General features: G+C 44.8%; 1 protein-coding gene across 2 annotated transcripts in view; it reads left to right on the forward strand.

The window, feature by feature from the left end:
- NCBP3 (nuclear cap binding subunit 3) overlaps positions 1 to 16,609 on the forward strand; it is a 54,966-nt gene that overhangs the window by 14,275 nt on the left and 24,082 nt on the right. For both annotated transcript variants that reach the window (XM_040338349.1, XM_040338348.1), the window contains exon 4: positions 5,377 to 5,502. In XM_040338349.1, the coding sequence (XP_040194283.1) occupies positions 5,377 to 5,502 (126 nt within the window). The remainder of the gene's footprint in view (positions 1 to 5,376; positions 5,503 to 16,609) is intronic.

The raw sequence follows: 16,609 nt of genomic DNA on the forward strand, positions 1-16,609 counted from the left end.
CCTAAAAGTATCCGTTTCAGGTATCAGCATTTGCACAAATATCAATGCAACCCTACTTTTTACATGAATCGAACAAAAGCTGGATTAAGATTGTGTGGGGAGTCGAATTGCAATCTTTTACCCATTAATCGTGCAGCTTTAGGTTCAAGTATATCTAAAGAACTTTTTTGTTTTGGATTAAGTAGAGAATTACTAAACCCATGTCATTATTTATGTTGGGTCTTCTGTGTCTGATTGAGAAAAACCCCTGTTGGACACGGTAAAAAGCCGTCCCTATTGGAAGTTTACTTTACTATGGATTGCAACTCCAAATTTAGGGTTTTCCCTCACTTTCAGGCCCAGTGATAATGGTGGCCAGGAGTGAATCTCCCCAGTAGACACTCAGATGCTGACAAAAAAAGAACACATTTTCTATCTCTTCCCTACTATGGAATAAGGCTCTTGACATTCAAATATTTGCATGGTGCTAAAAAGCAGTACATTGGCTAAAACAAAGCTCTGCTGATCTCTGCAGCTGCAGTCTTTAGTGAAATATCAGGGATCTAAACAGACCCTTGATGTCTCACTTTTGAGATGGAGAAAGGGACTGAGAACAAACCTTCCCCAGGCCCTTTCTCTGCAGCCTTGGCTGTTCTGGACCGTGAATGAATAGGAAGTGCTCTGTGCTGAGGTGCTTCCTGTTCACTGGCAAATTGAAATATAGTAAACACAGTTTATACGGGGAGCGCACAAGGCACCAGGCAGCCAAAAGAGAAGGAACAGGGATAGAAAGGGGGGTGGCATTTACTTGAACCAATCGCCTTTCCTTCTGCACCCGCTTAATGCTGTTGAGAGGGAAAGGTGGCTTTCAGCAGCTTCAGGAGTAACCAGTAAATTTCCAAGTTCCAGGGGTCGGCAAGGAAGGATCATGGTCTACCTGTCGCCTACCTGTGATCAATAGCTTGCCGACCTCCGCTTTAGAGGGATCGTCTCCTACTTCTTGTTTTGGCTAATAGACAGGATATGCTTCATAATCAAATGTTCAGAGGGATATTTTCTTTATCGTACATCACGGGACACAGAGCGGCATATTCATTACTATGTGGGTTATATGGAGTACCTTTAGGTGATGGACACTGGCAATCTCAAACAGGAAATGCCCCTCCCTATATAACCCCCTCCCATAGGAGGAGTACCTCAGTTTTTTACGCCAGTGTCTTGGGTGTTGGTCATGGTTTAGCTCGCCTCCACATCCTTGGGATTAGGTGGGCTAACCGGTTCTGTCCAAAGGCCTCAGCGCTAAAGTGGTCAGTAACCGGACCCCAAACCAAAGGGGTATAGCCCATAATGCTTTCTTTTTAGAGAGCTGGACCCTGGGCCCAGAACTTAGAAACCTTTGGGGGCCTAATGTTTCTGTTGCCAGAGTGCTATATGGGCCCAGGACAGTGGATCCTTCATTGGAACCCAGGGCCTGAAGGTCAATGCCCCACGGAGATGGGGGAAGATTGGGCCTCTTGCTTTGCAAAGTCCTGCGGCATGGAGCAGGTAAATGAGGGGAAACTTGCGGAACTTGGTTCTTAGCAGGTTTTTCTGGGGGGTTCACAGGGGACATGCCTAAAGTTATGCGCTGCATCTGGCAAAGTAAGTCACATATCTTAAAGATAGGATGGCTCTATGTGTATTCCCCATAAAAGGTGACCTCCCTGGTAATATTGTAAACATTGAGAAAGAGGCCTGTGTGTGTGGTGTGTAAAGAGAGCTGTGCTTACCTGCAAAGCCTCCAGGCGATTGCTGCCACGGTTCTTCCTCCTAGCCTGGAGACAGGACAAACTGCCTCCTCGTGTGGTCTCCTTCCCCCCACCCCACCGGCGGGCGCGCGCGCGCGTCCCCGTGATATGGGCGCAATTTCGCGCCGTTAGCTGAGGGGGGAAGGGCGGGCCAGCATGTTAAAGGAAGGGGCGGCCCTTCCATTTGTTCCCAGCTCAGTGTATGCTGGAACTGAGAAAGGAAGAGAGCAGAGCGGCAGCACGGGGCGCCGAGGACACACAGTGGCCAAAACAGATATTACAGTCTTCAATAAGACTGTCCTGGAGCCTAGAGTTAGGCTGTTCTTTTCTATCTCAGCAGTTTTTTGGCAATACTACTAAGGGGGACAGAATGTTTTTTCTCTCTTGGGTTTGAAAAAAAAAAAAAAGAGAACCATTAAAGGGAAAGAAGGCATTTTTTATCCCCCAAACGGGTTTTTGGGCAATAACTATTTATAGTTCCAAACACCGATAAGTTAGCGGGCGTACCTCGGTATTGTACCATGGCATCTGGTTCAGAGGGTACAAGAGGTGGGGATTCCCCCAGAGAGTCTGAGGTCTCGGACAAAGTTATGCCGCTGCTTTCCCGAGAGGGAGCCTTGATTGGACCATCGGGATCTGGGGCTGGAGCTGGCACGGGTCAGTCCAACCCTAGGGTGGTCACGGACGAGGTACTGTCCACCTCCTTAAAGGAGATGGAAAAAAGAATGGAAAAGATGAACAGGGATAGAAAGGGGGGTGGCATTTACTTGAACCAATCGCCTTTCCTTCTGCACCCGCTTAATGCTGTTGAGAGGGAAAGGTGGCTTTCAGCAGCTTCAGGAGTAACCAGTAAATTTCCAAGTTCCAGGGGTCGGCAAGGAAGGATCATGGTCTACCTGTCGCCTACCTGTGATCAATAGGGATCTGGGGCTGGAGCTGGCACGGGTCAGTCCAACCCTAGGGTGGTCACGGACGAGATACTGTCCACCTCCTTAAAGGAGATGGAAAAAAGAATGGAAAAGATGAACAGGGACCTTCAAACTTCTTTATGTATTTCCCCCGCTCCAGTTACTACCCCGCCTGCTGCGCAGGATCAGGGTGGAGCACATACCAGTCATCCTGGTAGCTCCAGCATGGCCCAGAAGGGCATGGTATTCACTAATCCTGAAGATGGTAGTGGGAGACCCTTGGACTCTTCCTCTACGACCAGACCTGCTATCGCAAGGTCCGATCCTCCACCCTGCCTTACGGCATCTAAATTTGACGGCCTGGAGGCTGAATCCCTGATTCTCAGGGGTAGAGGTCTGTCTCAGAAAGTAATCTCTACCCTAATCAGAGCCAGTAAACCGGTCTCTAGGGTGATTTATTACAGGGTCTGGAAGGCCTATGTAGGCTGGTGTGAGTCCAAGCGATGGCTTTCTCGCAAGTTTACCATCGATAGAGTATTACGTTTTCTCCAGCTAGGAGTGGATAAAGGACTGGCATTAAGCACAATCAAAGGACAGATTTCAGCTTTGTCAGTGTGGTTTCAGCGGCCGCTGGCCACCCACTCGCTAGTTAAGACCTTCCTTCAAGGGGTCTTGCGTATTAATCCTCCAGTTAAATCCCCGCTTTGTCCGTGGGATTTAAATCTTGTTCTGTCAAGTTTACAGAAACAACCTTTTGAGCCGTTGGCTGAAATTCCTTTGGTTTTACTGACAAGGAAGTTAGTGTTTTTGGTCGCCATAGTTTCCGCCAGAAGAGTATCGGAACTGGCAGCCTTATCCTGTAAGGAACCATATCTTATTTTACATAAGGACAAGGTCGTTCTCCGCCCTCATCCTTCCTTCCTACCGAAGGTTATATCCAGTTTTCATCTAAACCAGGATTTGGTATTACCATCCTTCTTTCCTAAACCTACTTCCAGAAAGGAAGGGTTGCTGCATACCTTGGATATTGTCAGGGCCATGAAGGCCTATCTTAAAGCTACAGAGAAGATCCGGAAAACAGATGTGTTGTGTGTTGTTCATTTTACCGGATGGGCCCAAGAAGGGGCAGGCAGCTGCAAAATCCACCATCTCGAGGTGGATTAAACAGTTAATCACTCAGGCCTACGGCTTGAAGGGGTTGCCTCCTCCGTTATCATTAAAGGCTCATTCTACTAGGGCCATGGGCGCCTCCTGGGCAGCACACCACCAGATCTCTATGGCTCAAGTTTGCAAGGCGGCAACCTGGTCTTCTGTCCACACATTTACAAAATTCTACCAGTTGGACGTAAGAAGGAATACTGATACAGCCTTTGGGCAGGCAGTGCTGCAGGCTGCAGTTTGAGACCCTCGGATTCCGGGGGCTCCCTTTTGAGTTAAAATTATTTTTTCTCAACTAAGTTGGATTTATTATGATTTGAGTATATCTCTAAATTAAATCCTTTTGTCTTTGGAAGATGTTCTCCCTCCCCTCATTGTAAGCATTGCTTTGGGACATCCCACATAGTAATGAATATGCCGCTCTGTGTCCCGTGATGTACGATAAAGAAAAAGAGATTTTTAATACAGCTTACCTGTAAAATCTTTTTCTTGGAGTACATCACGGGACACAGAGCTCCCACCCCTCTTATGGGGACCATTTTGGGAGGCATACTGCTTGCTACAAAACTGAGGTACTCCTCCTATGGGAGGGGGTTATATAGGGAGGGGCATTTCCTGTTTGAGATTGCCAGTGTCCATCACCTGAAGGTACTCCATATAACCCACATAGTAATGAATATGCCGCTCTGTGTCCCGTGATGTACTCCAAGAAAAAGATTTTACAGGTAAGCTGTATTAAAAATCTCTTTTTCTTGATCAATGTGAGAGATCTCTGCTTTGTTTTTATGTGTTCAACAAAAAAAAATCCAATTGGTGTCCGCTACTAAGAATCTGACACACGGGGTTCCATTATATTTCATAGACCATCTTTATTGGGTGCTTTTAATATAATTTTTTGGGGTTTTTGTTTTTTTCAACAGTGCTGCTGTGGCAGCCAACAGTTTTTTTTTTGCGCTTTTTTGCACAGGGTCTATTCGGTCATTACCTTTGGTGATCCTTTGCCATCCACAAGCTGGGAATCGTATTAAGACCTCAACCCAGGGCAACTTTGGAAAGGGCATGCTATCGTTTTTGACCACTCGGCTAATCTTTTATCTCACCTGCTGAAAAATGTGTAGAGAACACCAGGTCCATTTATCACTGACTGACTCAATGTTATTACTTGGTTTAATTTAGTTTTTTTACTACATGTAAATCTTGCATTTTATGGTTGAGCTTTTGGTCTGTTTAGTACAAATGAGATTGGATGAACAAAATAGTTACCATTTTGTTCATGTAAATGATGTGCATTCACTCGTATGGGAGCACATCAGGTAATTTAATCCTATGTAAATGATTCCTTTGGGAAGGCTTGTTTTGCTAGACAAACACCTTGAATACCTGTTGCTAGGCCAGGGCTCAGCACCGTGTATTCCCCAGGGCTGCTTGTAACAAGATGCTCTTGTTACAATGAAGATGGCTTTTCATGAATAACATTCATTCTAAACATTGTCATTTCCATAGGTTTTAAAAGGATGTGAGGAATAACTTTTAATATTTTTCAGCACTCCCGAAACTCCGCCTGGAAACCCTACATGTCGTGGGTGTGGATGACCTGAGCACAGAGGACATATTTACTTTCTTTAAGCAGTATCCGCCAGGCTACATCGAATGGTTGGATGATACTTCCTGTAAGACAATGTCACATTTTATACCTTTTTGTTTTACTATGATACTGGTTAAAATGAACACAAATGAATCCTAAAATCGCGGATCCTAAAATAATTGGGTTTTGTCATTTCAAAGCCGTTGTTTACAATTTTTAGAGACTTGGTAATGACTGAAATCGAACCACTGGATTGGCGTAGAGTCAATGTGGTGCCCATATTTAAGAAGGGATCAAAGTTTTTAGCAAGTAACTAGACCTGTTTTACTTCTATTGTTAGGAAGATGCTAAAGAGTTTAAAAGACCACATAGATGAGTTCTTGCTGAAAAAATATTTTGAAGTGGATGTAAACCCACACTCATCAATTATAAAGTACTGCCATAGTGGTGAACTATAAGGATCTAAATACCTCCTGCATTGTATCCTTACCTTTCAATTATCTCCTCTTTCTCTGTTTGGTGCACCCAAAAACTCAGAATTCAGTGGGCGGGTCTGTTATCCAGCGCTTGGTGGGCGGAGTCGTTATGCAGACCCCCCGCCCACTTCTACACTCCTCTTGGCCAGAACGTGCACATTAGAGGCAGAGCGCGTTCTGGGTAAAGGCAGAGCGCGCTCACGGTCCCCTGTCACTTCTGCACACATGGATGTCCAGTGACGGTTGGGGATGATCGGTGCAGCGGGGGACAGCTGTGAGCACCGACCTCCCTGCATGGTTTTTCAGCTGAAAGCCGCGGGAGAGAGAGAGAAGTGGCTGATGAAAAGCCATGCAGGGAGATCGGTGCTCACAGCTGTCCCAGCTGCACCGATCATCTCTGACTGTCCAGGACTTGGTGGGAGCAGTCAGGTGGCATGGGTAGGCTGTAAGCTTGGAGCTCATTCAGCCTTACTGGGTGTAATCTATGAAAAGTGAGACATCCACCCCTCCCCCACAAAACACATCCTGATGATCAAAATGAATGTTGCAACTGTAATCAGGTGACCTCAGACGCACACTCTGCACCATAACAATTTGATCACTGGAGCTTCTCCTCTGCCCAGCTCTGATTAGATACATCTCCCCTAAATCAAATCGCTTGTCTGTATCTTCTGCTGGCCGTCCTGTGAGATGACTGCACTATGCATGCAATTCCTCCCCTCACACTGATCTGTGGATCACACCCTATGATGAGAAACATCCAGTCAAAACCCAGGAAAGGCAGCCAATCCTGAGAGAGCTGGAGAAGAAAGGGGGGGGGGATGTGAATTGTGAAGTACACAGAATGTGTATCCCAAGCTGGTGCATGAGATAAGGAAAGGAGCTGTCTGTCACAGCACTGGGGAAGAACTGACTACTATCTCTCTGTGTTGTTTTTTATCTTGCTGAAAAAAGATGAGGATTGCGCAGAGCTGGATTAATTCTTCGTGGCAAGACTGGGCACAGATGAAATTAAATCCTATATTGTACAAGCCTTAATTAAAAAAAAAAAATGTAATTGGGTTTACATCAGGGCTCAAGTTCTGCGGGAACACGTGGGAATGGAGTCTCTGCACTTTTTTCACAGCAGGAACGCAGTTCCCTTTGCAGGACTAGAGCAGCCAAGCCGCCCGAGCCAAGCCTTCACTAAGCGGCAATGCCCAGCTCGAGTCACTGTCAGTTATCGCGGGATTTAGAAAGAACTTGCTTAAAGTTCTTTCTAAATCCCGCGATAACTCGCGGCAGACCTCCGCAATGTCTCCTGTGAACAATGACAAAAGCTCCCAGAAGACATTGCGGCATCGAGGAAGTCACGGAATACCCGCACACTACCCGATGAATCCATATACAGGAAGCGGCCAGTAACATAAAGGATTACTAAGGTACAGTGGATCGAGAAAAAAAAACATGCAGTTTAGTAATTATGCATATGAGCATATCATTTTTTTTTTTTTTTTTTGGGGGTCTTGGGTGGGAGTTCCCACACTTTTTTTCCCCCCAGGACTTGACCCCTGGTTTACATCCACTTTAAGCAACAGACAGCATGGATTCATGAAAGAGAGAAGTTGTCAAACAAACCTAATTTCTTTTTATGAGGGAAGTAAAACCCTGGACAGAGGGGCGTCTGTGGACGTGGTATACTTGGATTTTGCAAAAACGTTTGTCACAGTTCCCCACATACACCTCATGTGTAAGGTAAAGTCTACAGGCTTGGAAAGATCAGTTTGTAAATGGTTAGAATATGGCTAAAAAAAATGATGCAATGCCAAGCTGCGGTTTCCAAAGCGAGCAAAGTCCTTTCTTGTATTGAGAGGTATGGACTCCAGAGAGAGGGATATATCATTTTGCCCCTGTAAAAACTATTAGTAAGACCTCTGGAATATACAGGTCATTCTCAAAAAATTAGCATATTGTGATAAAGTTCATTATTTTCTGTAATGTACTGATAAACATTAGACTTTCATATATTTTAGATTCATTACACACAACTGAAGTAGTTCAAGCCTTTTATTGTTTTAATATTGATGATTTTGGCATACAGCTCATGAAAACCCAAAATTCCTATCTCAAAAAATTAGCATATCATGAAAAGGTTCTCTAAACGAGCTCTTAACCTAATCATCTGAATCGACTAACTCTAAACACCTGCAAAAGATTCCTGAGGCTTTTAAAAACTCCCAGCCTGGTTCATTACTCCAAACCGCCATCATGGGTAAGACTGCCGACCTGACTGCTGTCCAGAAGGCCATCATTGACCCCCTCAAGCAAGAGGGTAAGACACAGAAAGAAATTTCTGAACGAATAGGCTGTTCCCAGAGTGCTGTATCAAGGCACCTCAGTGGGAAGTCTGTGGGAAGGAAAAAGTGTGGCAGAAAACGCTGCAGAAGAGGTGACCGGACCCTGAGGAAGATTGTGGAGAAGGACCGATTCCAGACCTTGGGGGACCTGCGGAAGCAGTGGACTGAGTCTGGAGTAGAAACATCCAGAGCCACCGTGTACAGGCGTGTGCAGGAAATGGGCTACAGGTGCCGCATTCCCCAGGTCAAGCCACTTTTGAACCAGAAACAGCGGCAGAAGCGCCTGACCTGGGCTACAGAGAAGCAACACTGGACTGTTGCTCAGTGGTCCAAAGTACTTTTTTTCGGATGAAAGCAAATTTTGCATGTCATTCGGTAATCAAGGTGCCAGAGTCTGGAGGAAGACTGGGGAGAGGGAAATGCCAAAATGCCTGAAGTCCAGTGTCAAGTACCCACAGTCAGTGATGGTCTGGGGTGCCATGTCAGCTGCTGGTGTTGGTCCACTGTGTTTTATCAAGGGCAGGGTGAATGCAGCTAGCTATCAGGAGATTTTGGAGCACTTCATGCTTCCATCTGCTGAAAAGCTTTATGGAGATGAAGATTTCATTTTTCAGCACGACCTGGCACCTGCTCACAGTGCCAAAACCACTAGTAAATGGTTTACTGACCATGGTATTACTGTGCTCAATTGGCCTGCCAACTCTCCTGACCTGAACCCCATAGAGAATCTGTGGGATATTGGGAAGAGAAAGTTGAGAGACGCAAGACCCAACACTCTGGATGAGCTTAAGGCCACTACCGAAGCATCCTGGGCCTCCATAACACCTCAGCAGTGCCACAGGCTGATTGCCTCCATGCCACGCAGCATTGAAGCAGTCCTTTCTGCAAAAGGATTCCCGACCAAGTATTGAGTGCATAACTGAACATAATTATTTGAAGGTTGACTTTTTTTTATTAAAAACACTTTTCTTTTATTGGTCGGATGAAATATGCTAATTTTTTGAGATAGGAATTTTGGGTTTTCATGAGCTGTATGCCAAAATCATCAATATTAAAACAATAAAAAGGCTTGAACTACTTCAGTTGTGTGTAATGAATCTAAAATATATGAAAGTCTAATGTTTATCAGTACATTACAAAAAATAATGAACTTTATCACAATATGCTAATTTTTTGAGAATGACCTGTATATGCAGTTCAGTTTTGGGCACCAGTTCTCAAAAAGGATACCGGGGAACTGGAGAAAGTGCAGAGAAGGGAAACCAAACTGATAACAGGCATGGAGGAGCTCAGCTATGAGGAAAGATTAGAAGAACTAAGTTTATTCTCTCGAGGAGGAGATTAAGGGGGGCATATGATAAACATTTACAAATAGATGGTCCATATAGTGAGCTTGGTGTCAAGTTATTCATTTTTAAAGTGGATGTAAATCCGATTCATGAAATTTGAGCTGGGCACATACAGTGCCTTGTGAAAGTATTCGGCCCCCTTGAACTTTGCAACCTTTTGCCACATTTCAGGCTTCAAACATAAAGATATAAAACAGTTTTTTTTTTTGTTTTTTTTAAGAATCAACAAGTGGGACACAATCATAAAGTGGAACGAAATTTATCGGATATTTAAAACTTTTTTAACAAGTAAAAAACTGAAAAATTGGGCGTGCAAAATTATTCAGCCCCTTTACTTTCAGTGCAGCAAACTCTCTCCAGAAGTTCAGTGAGGATCTCTGAATGATCCAATGTTGACCTAAATGACTAATGATGATAAATAGAATCCATCTGTGTGTAATCAAGTCTCCGTATAAATGCACCTGCACTGTGATAGAGGTCCGTTTTAAAGCGCAGAGAGCATCATGAAGAACAAGGAACACACCAGGCAGGTCTGAGATACTGTTGTGGAGAAGTTTAAAGCCGGATTTGGATACAAAAAGATTTCCCAAGCTTTAAACATCCCAAGGAGCACTGTGCAACCGATAATATTGAAATGAAAGGAGTATCGGACCACTGTAAATCTACGAAGACCTGGCCGTCCCTCTAAACTTTCAGCTCATACAAGGAGAAGACTGATCAGAGATGCAGCCAAGAGGCCCATGATCACTCTGGATGAACTGCAGAGATCTACAGCTGAGGTGGGAGACTCTGTCCATAGGACAACAATCAGTCATATACTGCACAAATCTGGCCTTTATGGAAGAGTGGCAAGAAGAAAGCCATTTCTTAAAGATATCCATAAAAAGTGTCGTTTAAAGTTTGCCACAAGCCACCTGGAAAACACACCAAACATGTGGAAAAAGGTGCTCTGGTCAGATGAAACCAAAATCTAACTTTTTGGCAACAATGCAAAACGTTATGTTTGGCGTAAAAGCAACACGGCTCATCACCCTGAACACACCATCCCCACTGTCAAACATGGTGGTGGCAGAATCATGGTTTGGGCCTGCTTTTCTTCAGCAGGGACAGGGAAGATGGTTAAAATTGATGGGAAGATGGATGGAACCAAATACAGGACCATTCTGCAAGAAAACCTGATGGAGTCTGCAAAAGACCTGAGACTGGGATGGAGATTTGTCTTCCAACAAGACAATGATCCAAAACATAAAGCAAAATCTACAATCAAATGGTTCACAAATAAACATATCCAGGTGTTAGAATGGCCAAGTCAAAGTCCAGACCTGAATCCAATCGACAATCTGTGGAAAGAACTGAAAACTGCTGTTCACAAACGCTCTCCATCCAACCTCACTGAGCTCGAGCTGTTTTGCAAGGAGGAATGGGCAAAAATTTCAGTCTCTCGATATGCAAAACTGATGGAGACATACCCCAAGCGACTTACAGCTGTAATTGCAGCAAAAGGTGGCGCTACAAAGTATTAACTTAAGGGGGCTGATTAATTTAGCACGCCCAATTTTTCCGTTTTTTTATTTGTTAAAGTTTGAAATATCCAATAAATTTCGTTCCACTTCATGATTGTGTCCCACTTGTTGATTCTTCAAAAAAAATGTGTTTTATATCTTTGTTTGAAGCCTGAAATGTGGCAAAAGGTCGCAAAGTTCAAGGGGGCCGAATACTTTCGCAAGGCACTGTATCTGCAGTGTTTTTCTTATCTCTCTTCAAAGCACTATATCTTGTGGCTTTCTCCAGCTCTGTTCTTCAGTTATCAGCTTAAACAATTCTGACAAGTTCACCATCAACTAAGATAAAAGTAGCCTGAGTTTTTTGTGTTGGGTAGGGTGCTATAAATAGATTAGCAGAGCCCTGAACTAGTCAACAAACTGTTCTGAAAGTCTGAGGAGAGTGGGTGTGTGGCTTTCCTCCAATCAGCTGTCTTGGCTGTATGCCCAGGCTTCACTGCAGTGCTGAACAGGAAGGGAAAATGCGATTTGAACTTTCTAAAGCAGTGATCATCAACCCTGTCCTCAGGGCCCACTAACAGGCCAGGTTTTATGTAGGGTTGTCCCGATACCGAGCATTTGTGCGAGTACTTGTACTCGCACAAATGCTCCCGATGCCTGATCCGATACCTGGAAGTTGGCGGACAGAGAGGGGGCGGAGCCAGTGGGGTAGCGTGGACGGCGCCGGGTGCATACATTTTAGGAAGACGCCAGGCAGTGTGTGTCACTGCCGGATCCGTCCCCCTAATGTTCCTGTGTCCCTGTGCCCTGTGAATGGTCATGTGCGGGGCAGGGCTATCCGTGATCCCGACGGGGCTGGCCAATCCGTGATCAAGGCGTGGCTGGTCCCCCCTCCTTCTAGCCTCCGGACCGATATGCTGTCTTTCCATCCTCCAGGCTCCCCCTCTTCTCCGGACACCCTCTCTTCACCTCTTCCAGGCTGATGGAACACACAAGCTGCAGATGAGACTGTCAGCCAGAGAGAGAGGTTAGAGTAGTTTTAGACAAGTCGGTATTGGTCAATATATAGTGTAGTGGACAGAGCAGTGGTCAGTAGCCATCCATCTGTCTGTGCCAACCATCCGTCAGTGCCCCCTGTCTGTGCCAACCATCCGTCAGTGCCCCCTGTCTGTGCCAACCATCCGTCAGTGCCCCCTGTCTGTGCCAACCATCCGTCAGTGCCCCCTGTCTGTGCCAACCATCCGTCAGTGGCCCCTGTCTGTGCCAACCATCCGTCAGTGCCCCCTGTCTGTGCCAACCATCTGTCAGTGCCCCCTGTCTGTGCCATCCATCCGTCAGTGCCCCCTGTCATGCCCATTATTAAATTGTCACATGTCATTAAAAAAAAGTATCTGTATTCGGGATCGGCGAGTACTTGGGGAAAAAAAAGTGGTATCGGGACAGCCCTAGTTTTATGTATTACCTTGGGGAGACAAGAATACTGCAATCACTGAGCAGCAAATGAGATCACCTGTGTCTTTCAGTCATCTTGCAAACCTGGCCTGTTAGTGGGCCCTGAGGACAGGGTTGACCACTGTTCTAAAGGATATATAAAGCTAAAGACAGCAGATATGCATGTAAATCTTATGTAGGGAGATTTGTTTCATCCCTTTGTAACATCTGAGGCTGTTCACTTCACTGGGTATGTGAGGGTTTACATCCACTTTAAGGTCATCACAGGGGGCACTCTGTCTAGAGGAAAAAAGATTTAATCAAAATGAGACTATAGGATACCAGAAGATCCAGCCATTTTTTTTTTTACTACATGTTGCGATTATCCCTGTCAAAATATAAGAAATTTATCTTATGACATTTAGTAAACGCGGCCAAAGCATGTATCCCACTTAGGTGAAAAAAATATATTGCCCCCTACGGTTGGATGCTGGCTCCATAAAGTGGAAGAGATAAATAAGATGGAAGATCTTACACCTTTAGCACAAAACCAACAAGAAAAGTACTGAGGTATGGAGTCAGTGGAATATGTTTTATTCTTTCTGAAGAAGGTCTTATTTCGCTCAACTCATGAAGGTCAAATATATAGGTACTACAACTAAAACTGCCAATAACTAGCTATCCATTGCTTATCTAGGGTACCCCCTTCCCTTACTCTTCCCTTTCCCTTTTCCCCCTTTCTTCTCCCCCCCCCCCCCTTTAAAATGCTTTTTTTTTTTTTGGTTTTGTTTTGCTTGTTTTTTTTTTTTTTATAAATGGAAAATGGATAGGGCGATTCCAGATACAGCGAATGGGGGTGGTCCCCCTGCTCGCTGTAACACTGGCATGATATCCTCTTCAGGGGTGCATGGAGGGTGCTGTGAAGGATGTGATGATCGATTTAGAACTTTAATATATCCGTTATGTGTGTGTGTGTATATATGATTGTTACGAGAATCTGGACCGGCACTAGGCGGTTGAAATAAAAAGTATTTGAAAAAAATAAAAAAATAATCTCCAAATACCGAAAGGTTTCTACACAGTAAGAGCTGTAAAATGTAGAAGAGACTCCCCTTTGAGGTGGTTCTGGCCAGCTCAGTAGATAGCTTTTAAAAAAGGCCTCAATTTTTTCCTAGGTGTACATAATATAACTGGGTACTAGTGTTTATAGGCAGTTATAATTAATTATATGTTGATCCGGGGAATATCTGATTGCCTCTCGGGGATCAGGAGGATTTTTTTCCCCTACTGGAGCAAATTGGATCATGCTTTGGAGTTTTTCGCCTTCCTCTGGATCAACTGTAGGTGAATATGGGATTGTGTGTGTGTATGTATATATGTATATATGTGTGTGTATGTGTGTGTGTGTATATGTATATGTATATGTATGTATATGTATGTATATATATATATATATATATATATATATATATATATATATATATATATATATATATATATATATATATATATATATATATATATATATAAATTTTTTATATTGGTTATACTAGATCAGTGGTCCTCAACCTGGGGGTTGGGACCCCCTTGGGGGTCAAATGAGGATTTGCCAGGGGTACCCAAAACCTGGCCCGCCCATTCAGTTCACGGCATAGCTGGGAGGCAGGGACTAGGGGTCAGCTGACTTGTGAAGTGGGAAGGGCTGGAGGAGACCCTATCTGCTGATTTCAGCATAGGTGACACTGCTACGAGAAACCACAAAGTTGGAGACACAGTGAGTAAGGGCTCTTTCACACGGGTGGCCCGTTCAGGTCCACCTGCCAGTTTTTTAGGCGGACCTGAACAGGCGCTCCGTGCTCCTCTATGGAGCCGCGGATGTCAGCGGGGACATGCCCGCTGACATCCGACCCGCTCCGATCTCCCAAAGTGTGACGGAGGAAAAACCTACTTTTCTATCTGTCGATCAGGTGAACACGGACAGACGGCCCGTGTTCATCCGATCCCCCCCATAGGGGAGAGCGGAGAAAAGACAGGGCTGCCCCTGCACAGTGTGCAGGGACCGCCCTGTTATCCGCCGGCTCAGCTGGGATCAATGGAGCGATCCCCGCTGAGCAAGCGGAGCGGATCATCACTGATCCGCCCCGTGTGAAAGGGGCCTAACACTACCTGTGATTAGAGTTGCCTTTAGAGTCCCCACTACAGTTCTCAGATCAGCAGATGACCTTGATCAAGAGCACCTAAGTTGGCTGATCCCAACTCCCCACCAGCACTGCCACTCATCCCAACCCCCACCAGCAGTGCCACTGAATGCCAACTCCCCGCCAGCACTGCCACTGATTCCATACTCTCCCCACCAGGGAGTAAGAGAAGGAATAAAAATAGAGAATACATGGAAGGGAGAGGAAAAGAGGGGGAGGAACAAAGAAAAGAGAGAGAAAGAACAAGAAAGACTTCTAGAGAGGGATGGGGAGAACAAACAAGAAATTGGGATAGAGAGAGATAAAAGGAAAAGAAAGGAGAACAAAGTGGGAGTGGTACATTCTAAAATGGTACTATAAGGGGATCTAATATTGTACGAGTGGAAGGGACTCGGAGTGCTAAATGTCCGTGGGTTAGGGGTGAAAATTACTTGTGTTACCTTGGGTGCCGACAACCCACGATAGGAAAATAATTTTACTGTTAGGGGTCCCCACAACATGGGAAATGTTATCACTAGACAGGTTGAGAACCACTGTACTAGATGGACTTGTCTATTTTCAACCTAACTATGTACAACGATGCAGTTTCAACACAATCTTTTTATTTTTGCCCATGCCAGCTCCTAGCTTCCCGTGCTGGTTTAAATGTCTCCTGCTGTTAACATGGTATAGCAATGGTGGATAAAAGTGGAGGTCCACCCTAAAAAAAAAAAAATAGCCAAAAAGGCTAAAAAAAAACAATAAAAATGGAGGTGCGCTGTCTTCTGGGACACACAGGATGGTGTGCCCATTCACAAAGCGCCACGGGACTTGTGCATGTGCAGTAGGAAATGAGCAGTGAAGCCGCAAAGGATTCACTGCCTGTTTCCCTTAGTGAGGAAGGCGGCCCCGGTCCGAGGGACGGATCGGCCTCGGACGGCTGACATCGCAGGCAACCTGGACAGGTAAGTGTGCTTATTAAAAGTCAGCAGCTACAATGTTTGTAGCTGCTGACTTTTACAGTTTTTTTTTTTTTAACCGGTGGACCTCTGCTTTAAGGAGTAGAGCAGTAAGGCGGGGCTTATAGAAGTTTGCCTTTTTAAGTCAAAAACCATCTTGGTGACTCAGTTTCGACTCCATAGCTTCAGCATTTCCTATCGTGCTTCTCAGGGACAAAGCCTAACATGCTTGGTGTTAATAACTAATATTTTAACTGTACAGTGCAGGACGCAGTACTTTTATTCCTAAACCAATGGTTATATGCTGGCTCCTGTCCGGTACTTGGACACTGGCAAAAACTTTGCCCATAAGGGCACGCTCGTATAACCCCACCACTCCATGAGACTTCAATGTTTTTGCTATTGTTCTAGGAATCTAGGTGATGAACCTCTTCTCTGAAGATTTTTTTTTTTGGACTGACAAAAGTAGATTTCTCTGCCATTGTGTCATGGCGCTCTGTGTATCCACGGCACATTCGTTGTCTGCATGCAAAGAGCACTGCGCATGCATGAATTGCGTCATTGGCTCAAGCTGATGCTGGTATTCACTAAACGCAAGTTTGAGCTGTTTACCTGTAGGGTAAAGTCAGACTTTTTACTTTACTACTACTTTACCGCCATGTTTTGAGAAGATTTGTCATCTTTCTGTCTTGTCCAATGGAGTCAGACAGCAATGGAAATTTAGTGCCTTTTACCCTTTCCCACTGTATAAGAAAAAATAAATAAAAACTTGGTGGGAGTTGAGCTTGTAAGGACTATTGTTTCATTATTGGGAAGTAGTTAAAGCTGAACTGAACTTTCGGACACACTGGAGCTTTTGACATAATGGGCAAGTGTCCTGCTGTAATGATGCAACATTTGCTCCAGTCTCACTCCAATCTTGCCACTTTCCATGTTGCTACCATTCTCTATTCTTCTGCTGG

The sequence above is a fragment of the Rana temporaria genome, chromosome 2 (assembly GCF_905171775.1).
Source record: "Rana temporaria chromosome 2, aRanTem1.1, whole genome shotgun sequence".
NCBI classification, from domain to species: Eukaryota; Metazoa; Chordata; class Amphibia; order Anura; family Ranidae; genus Rana; species Rana temporaria.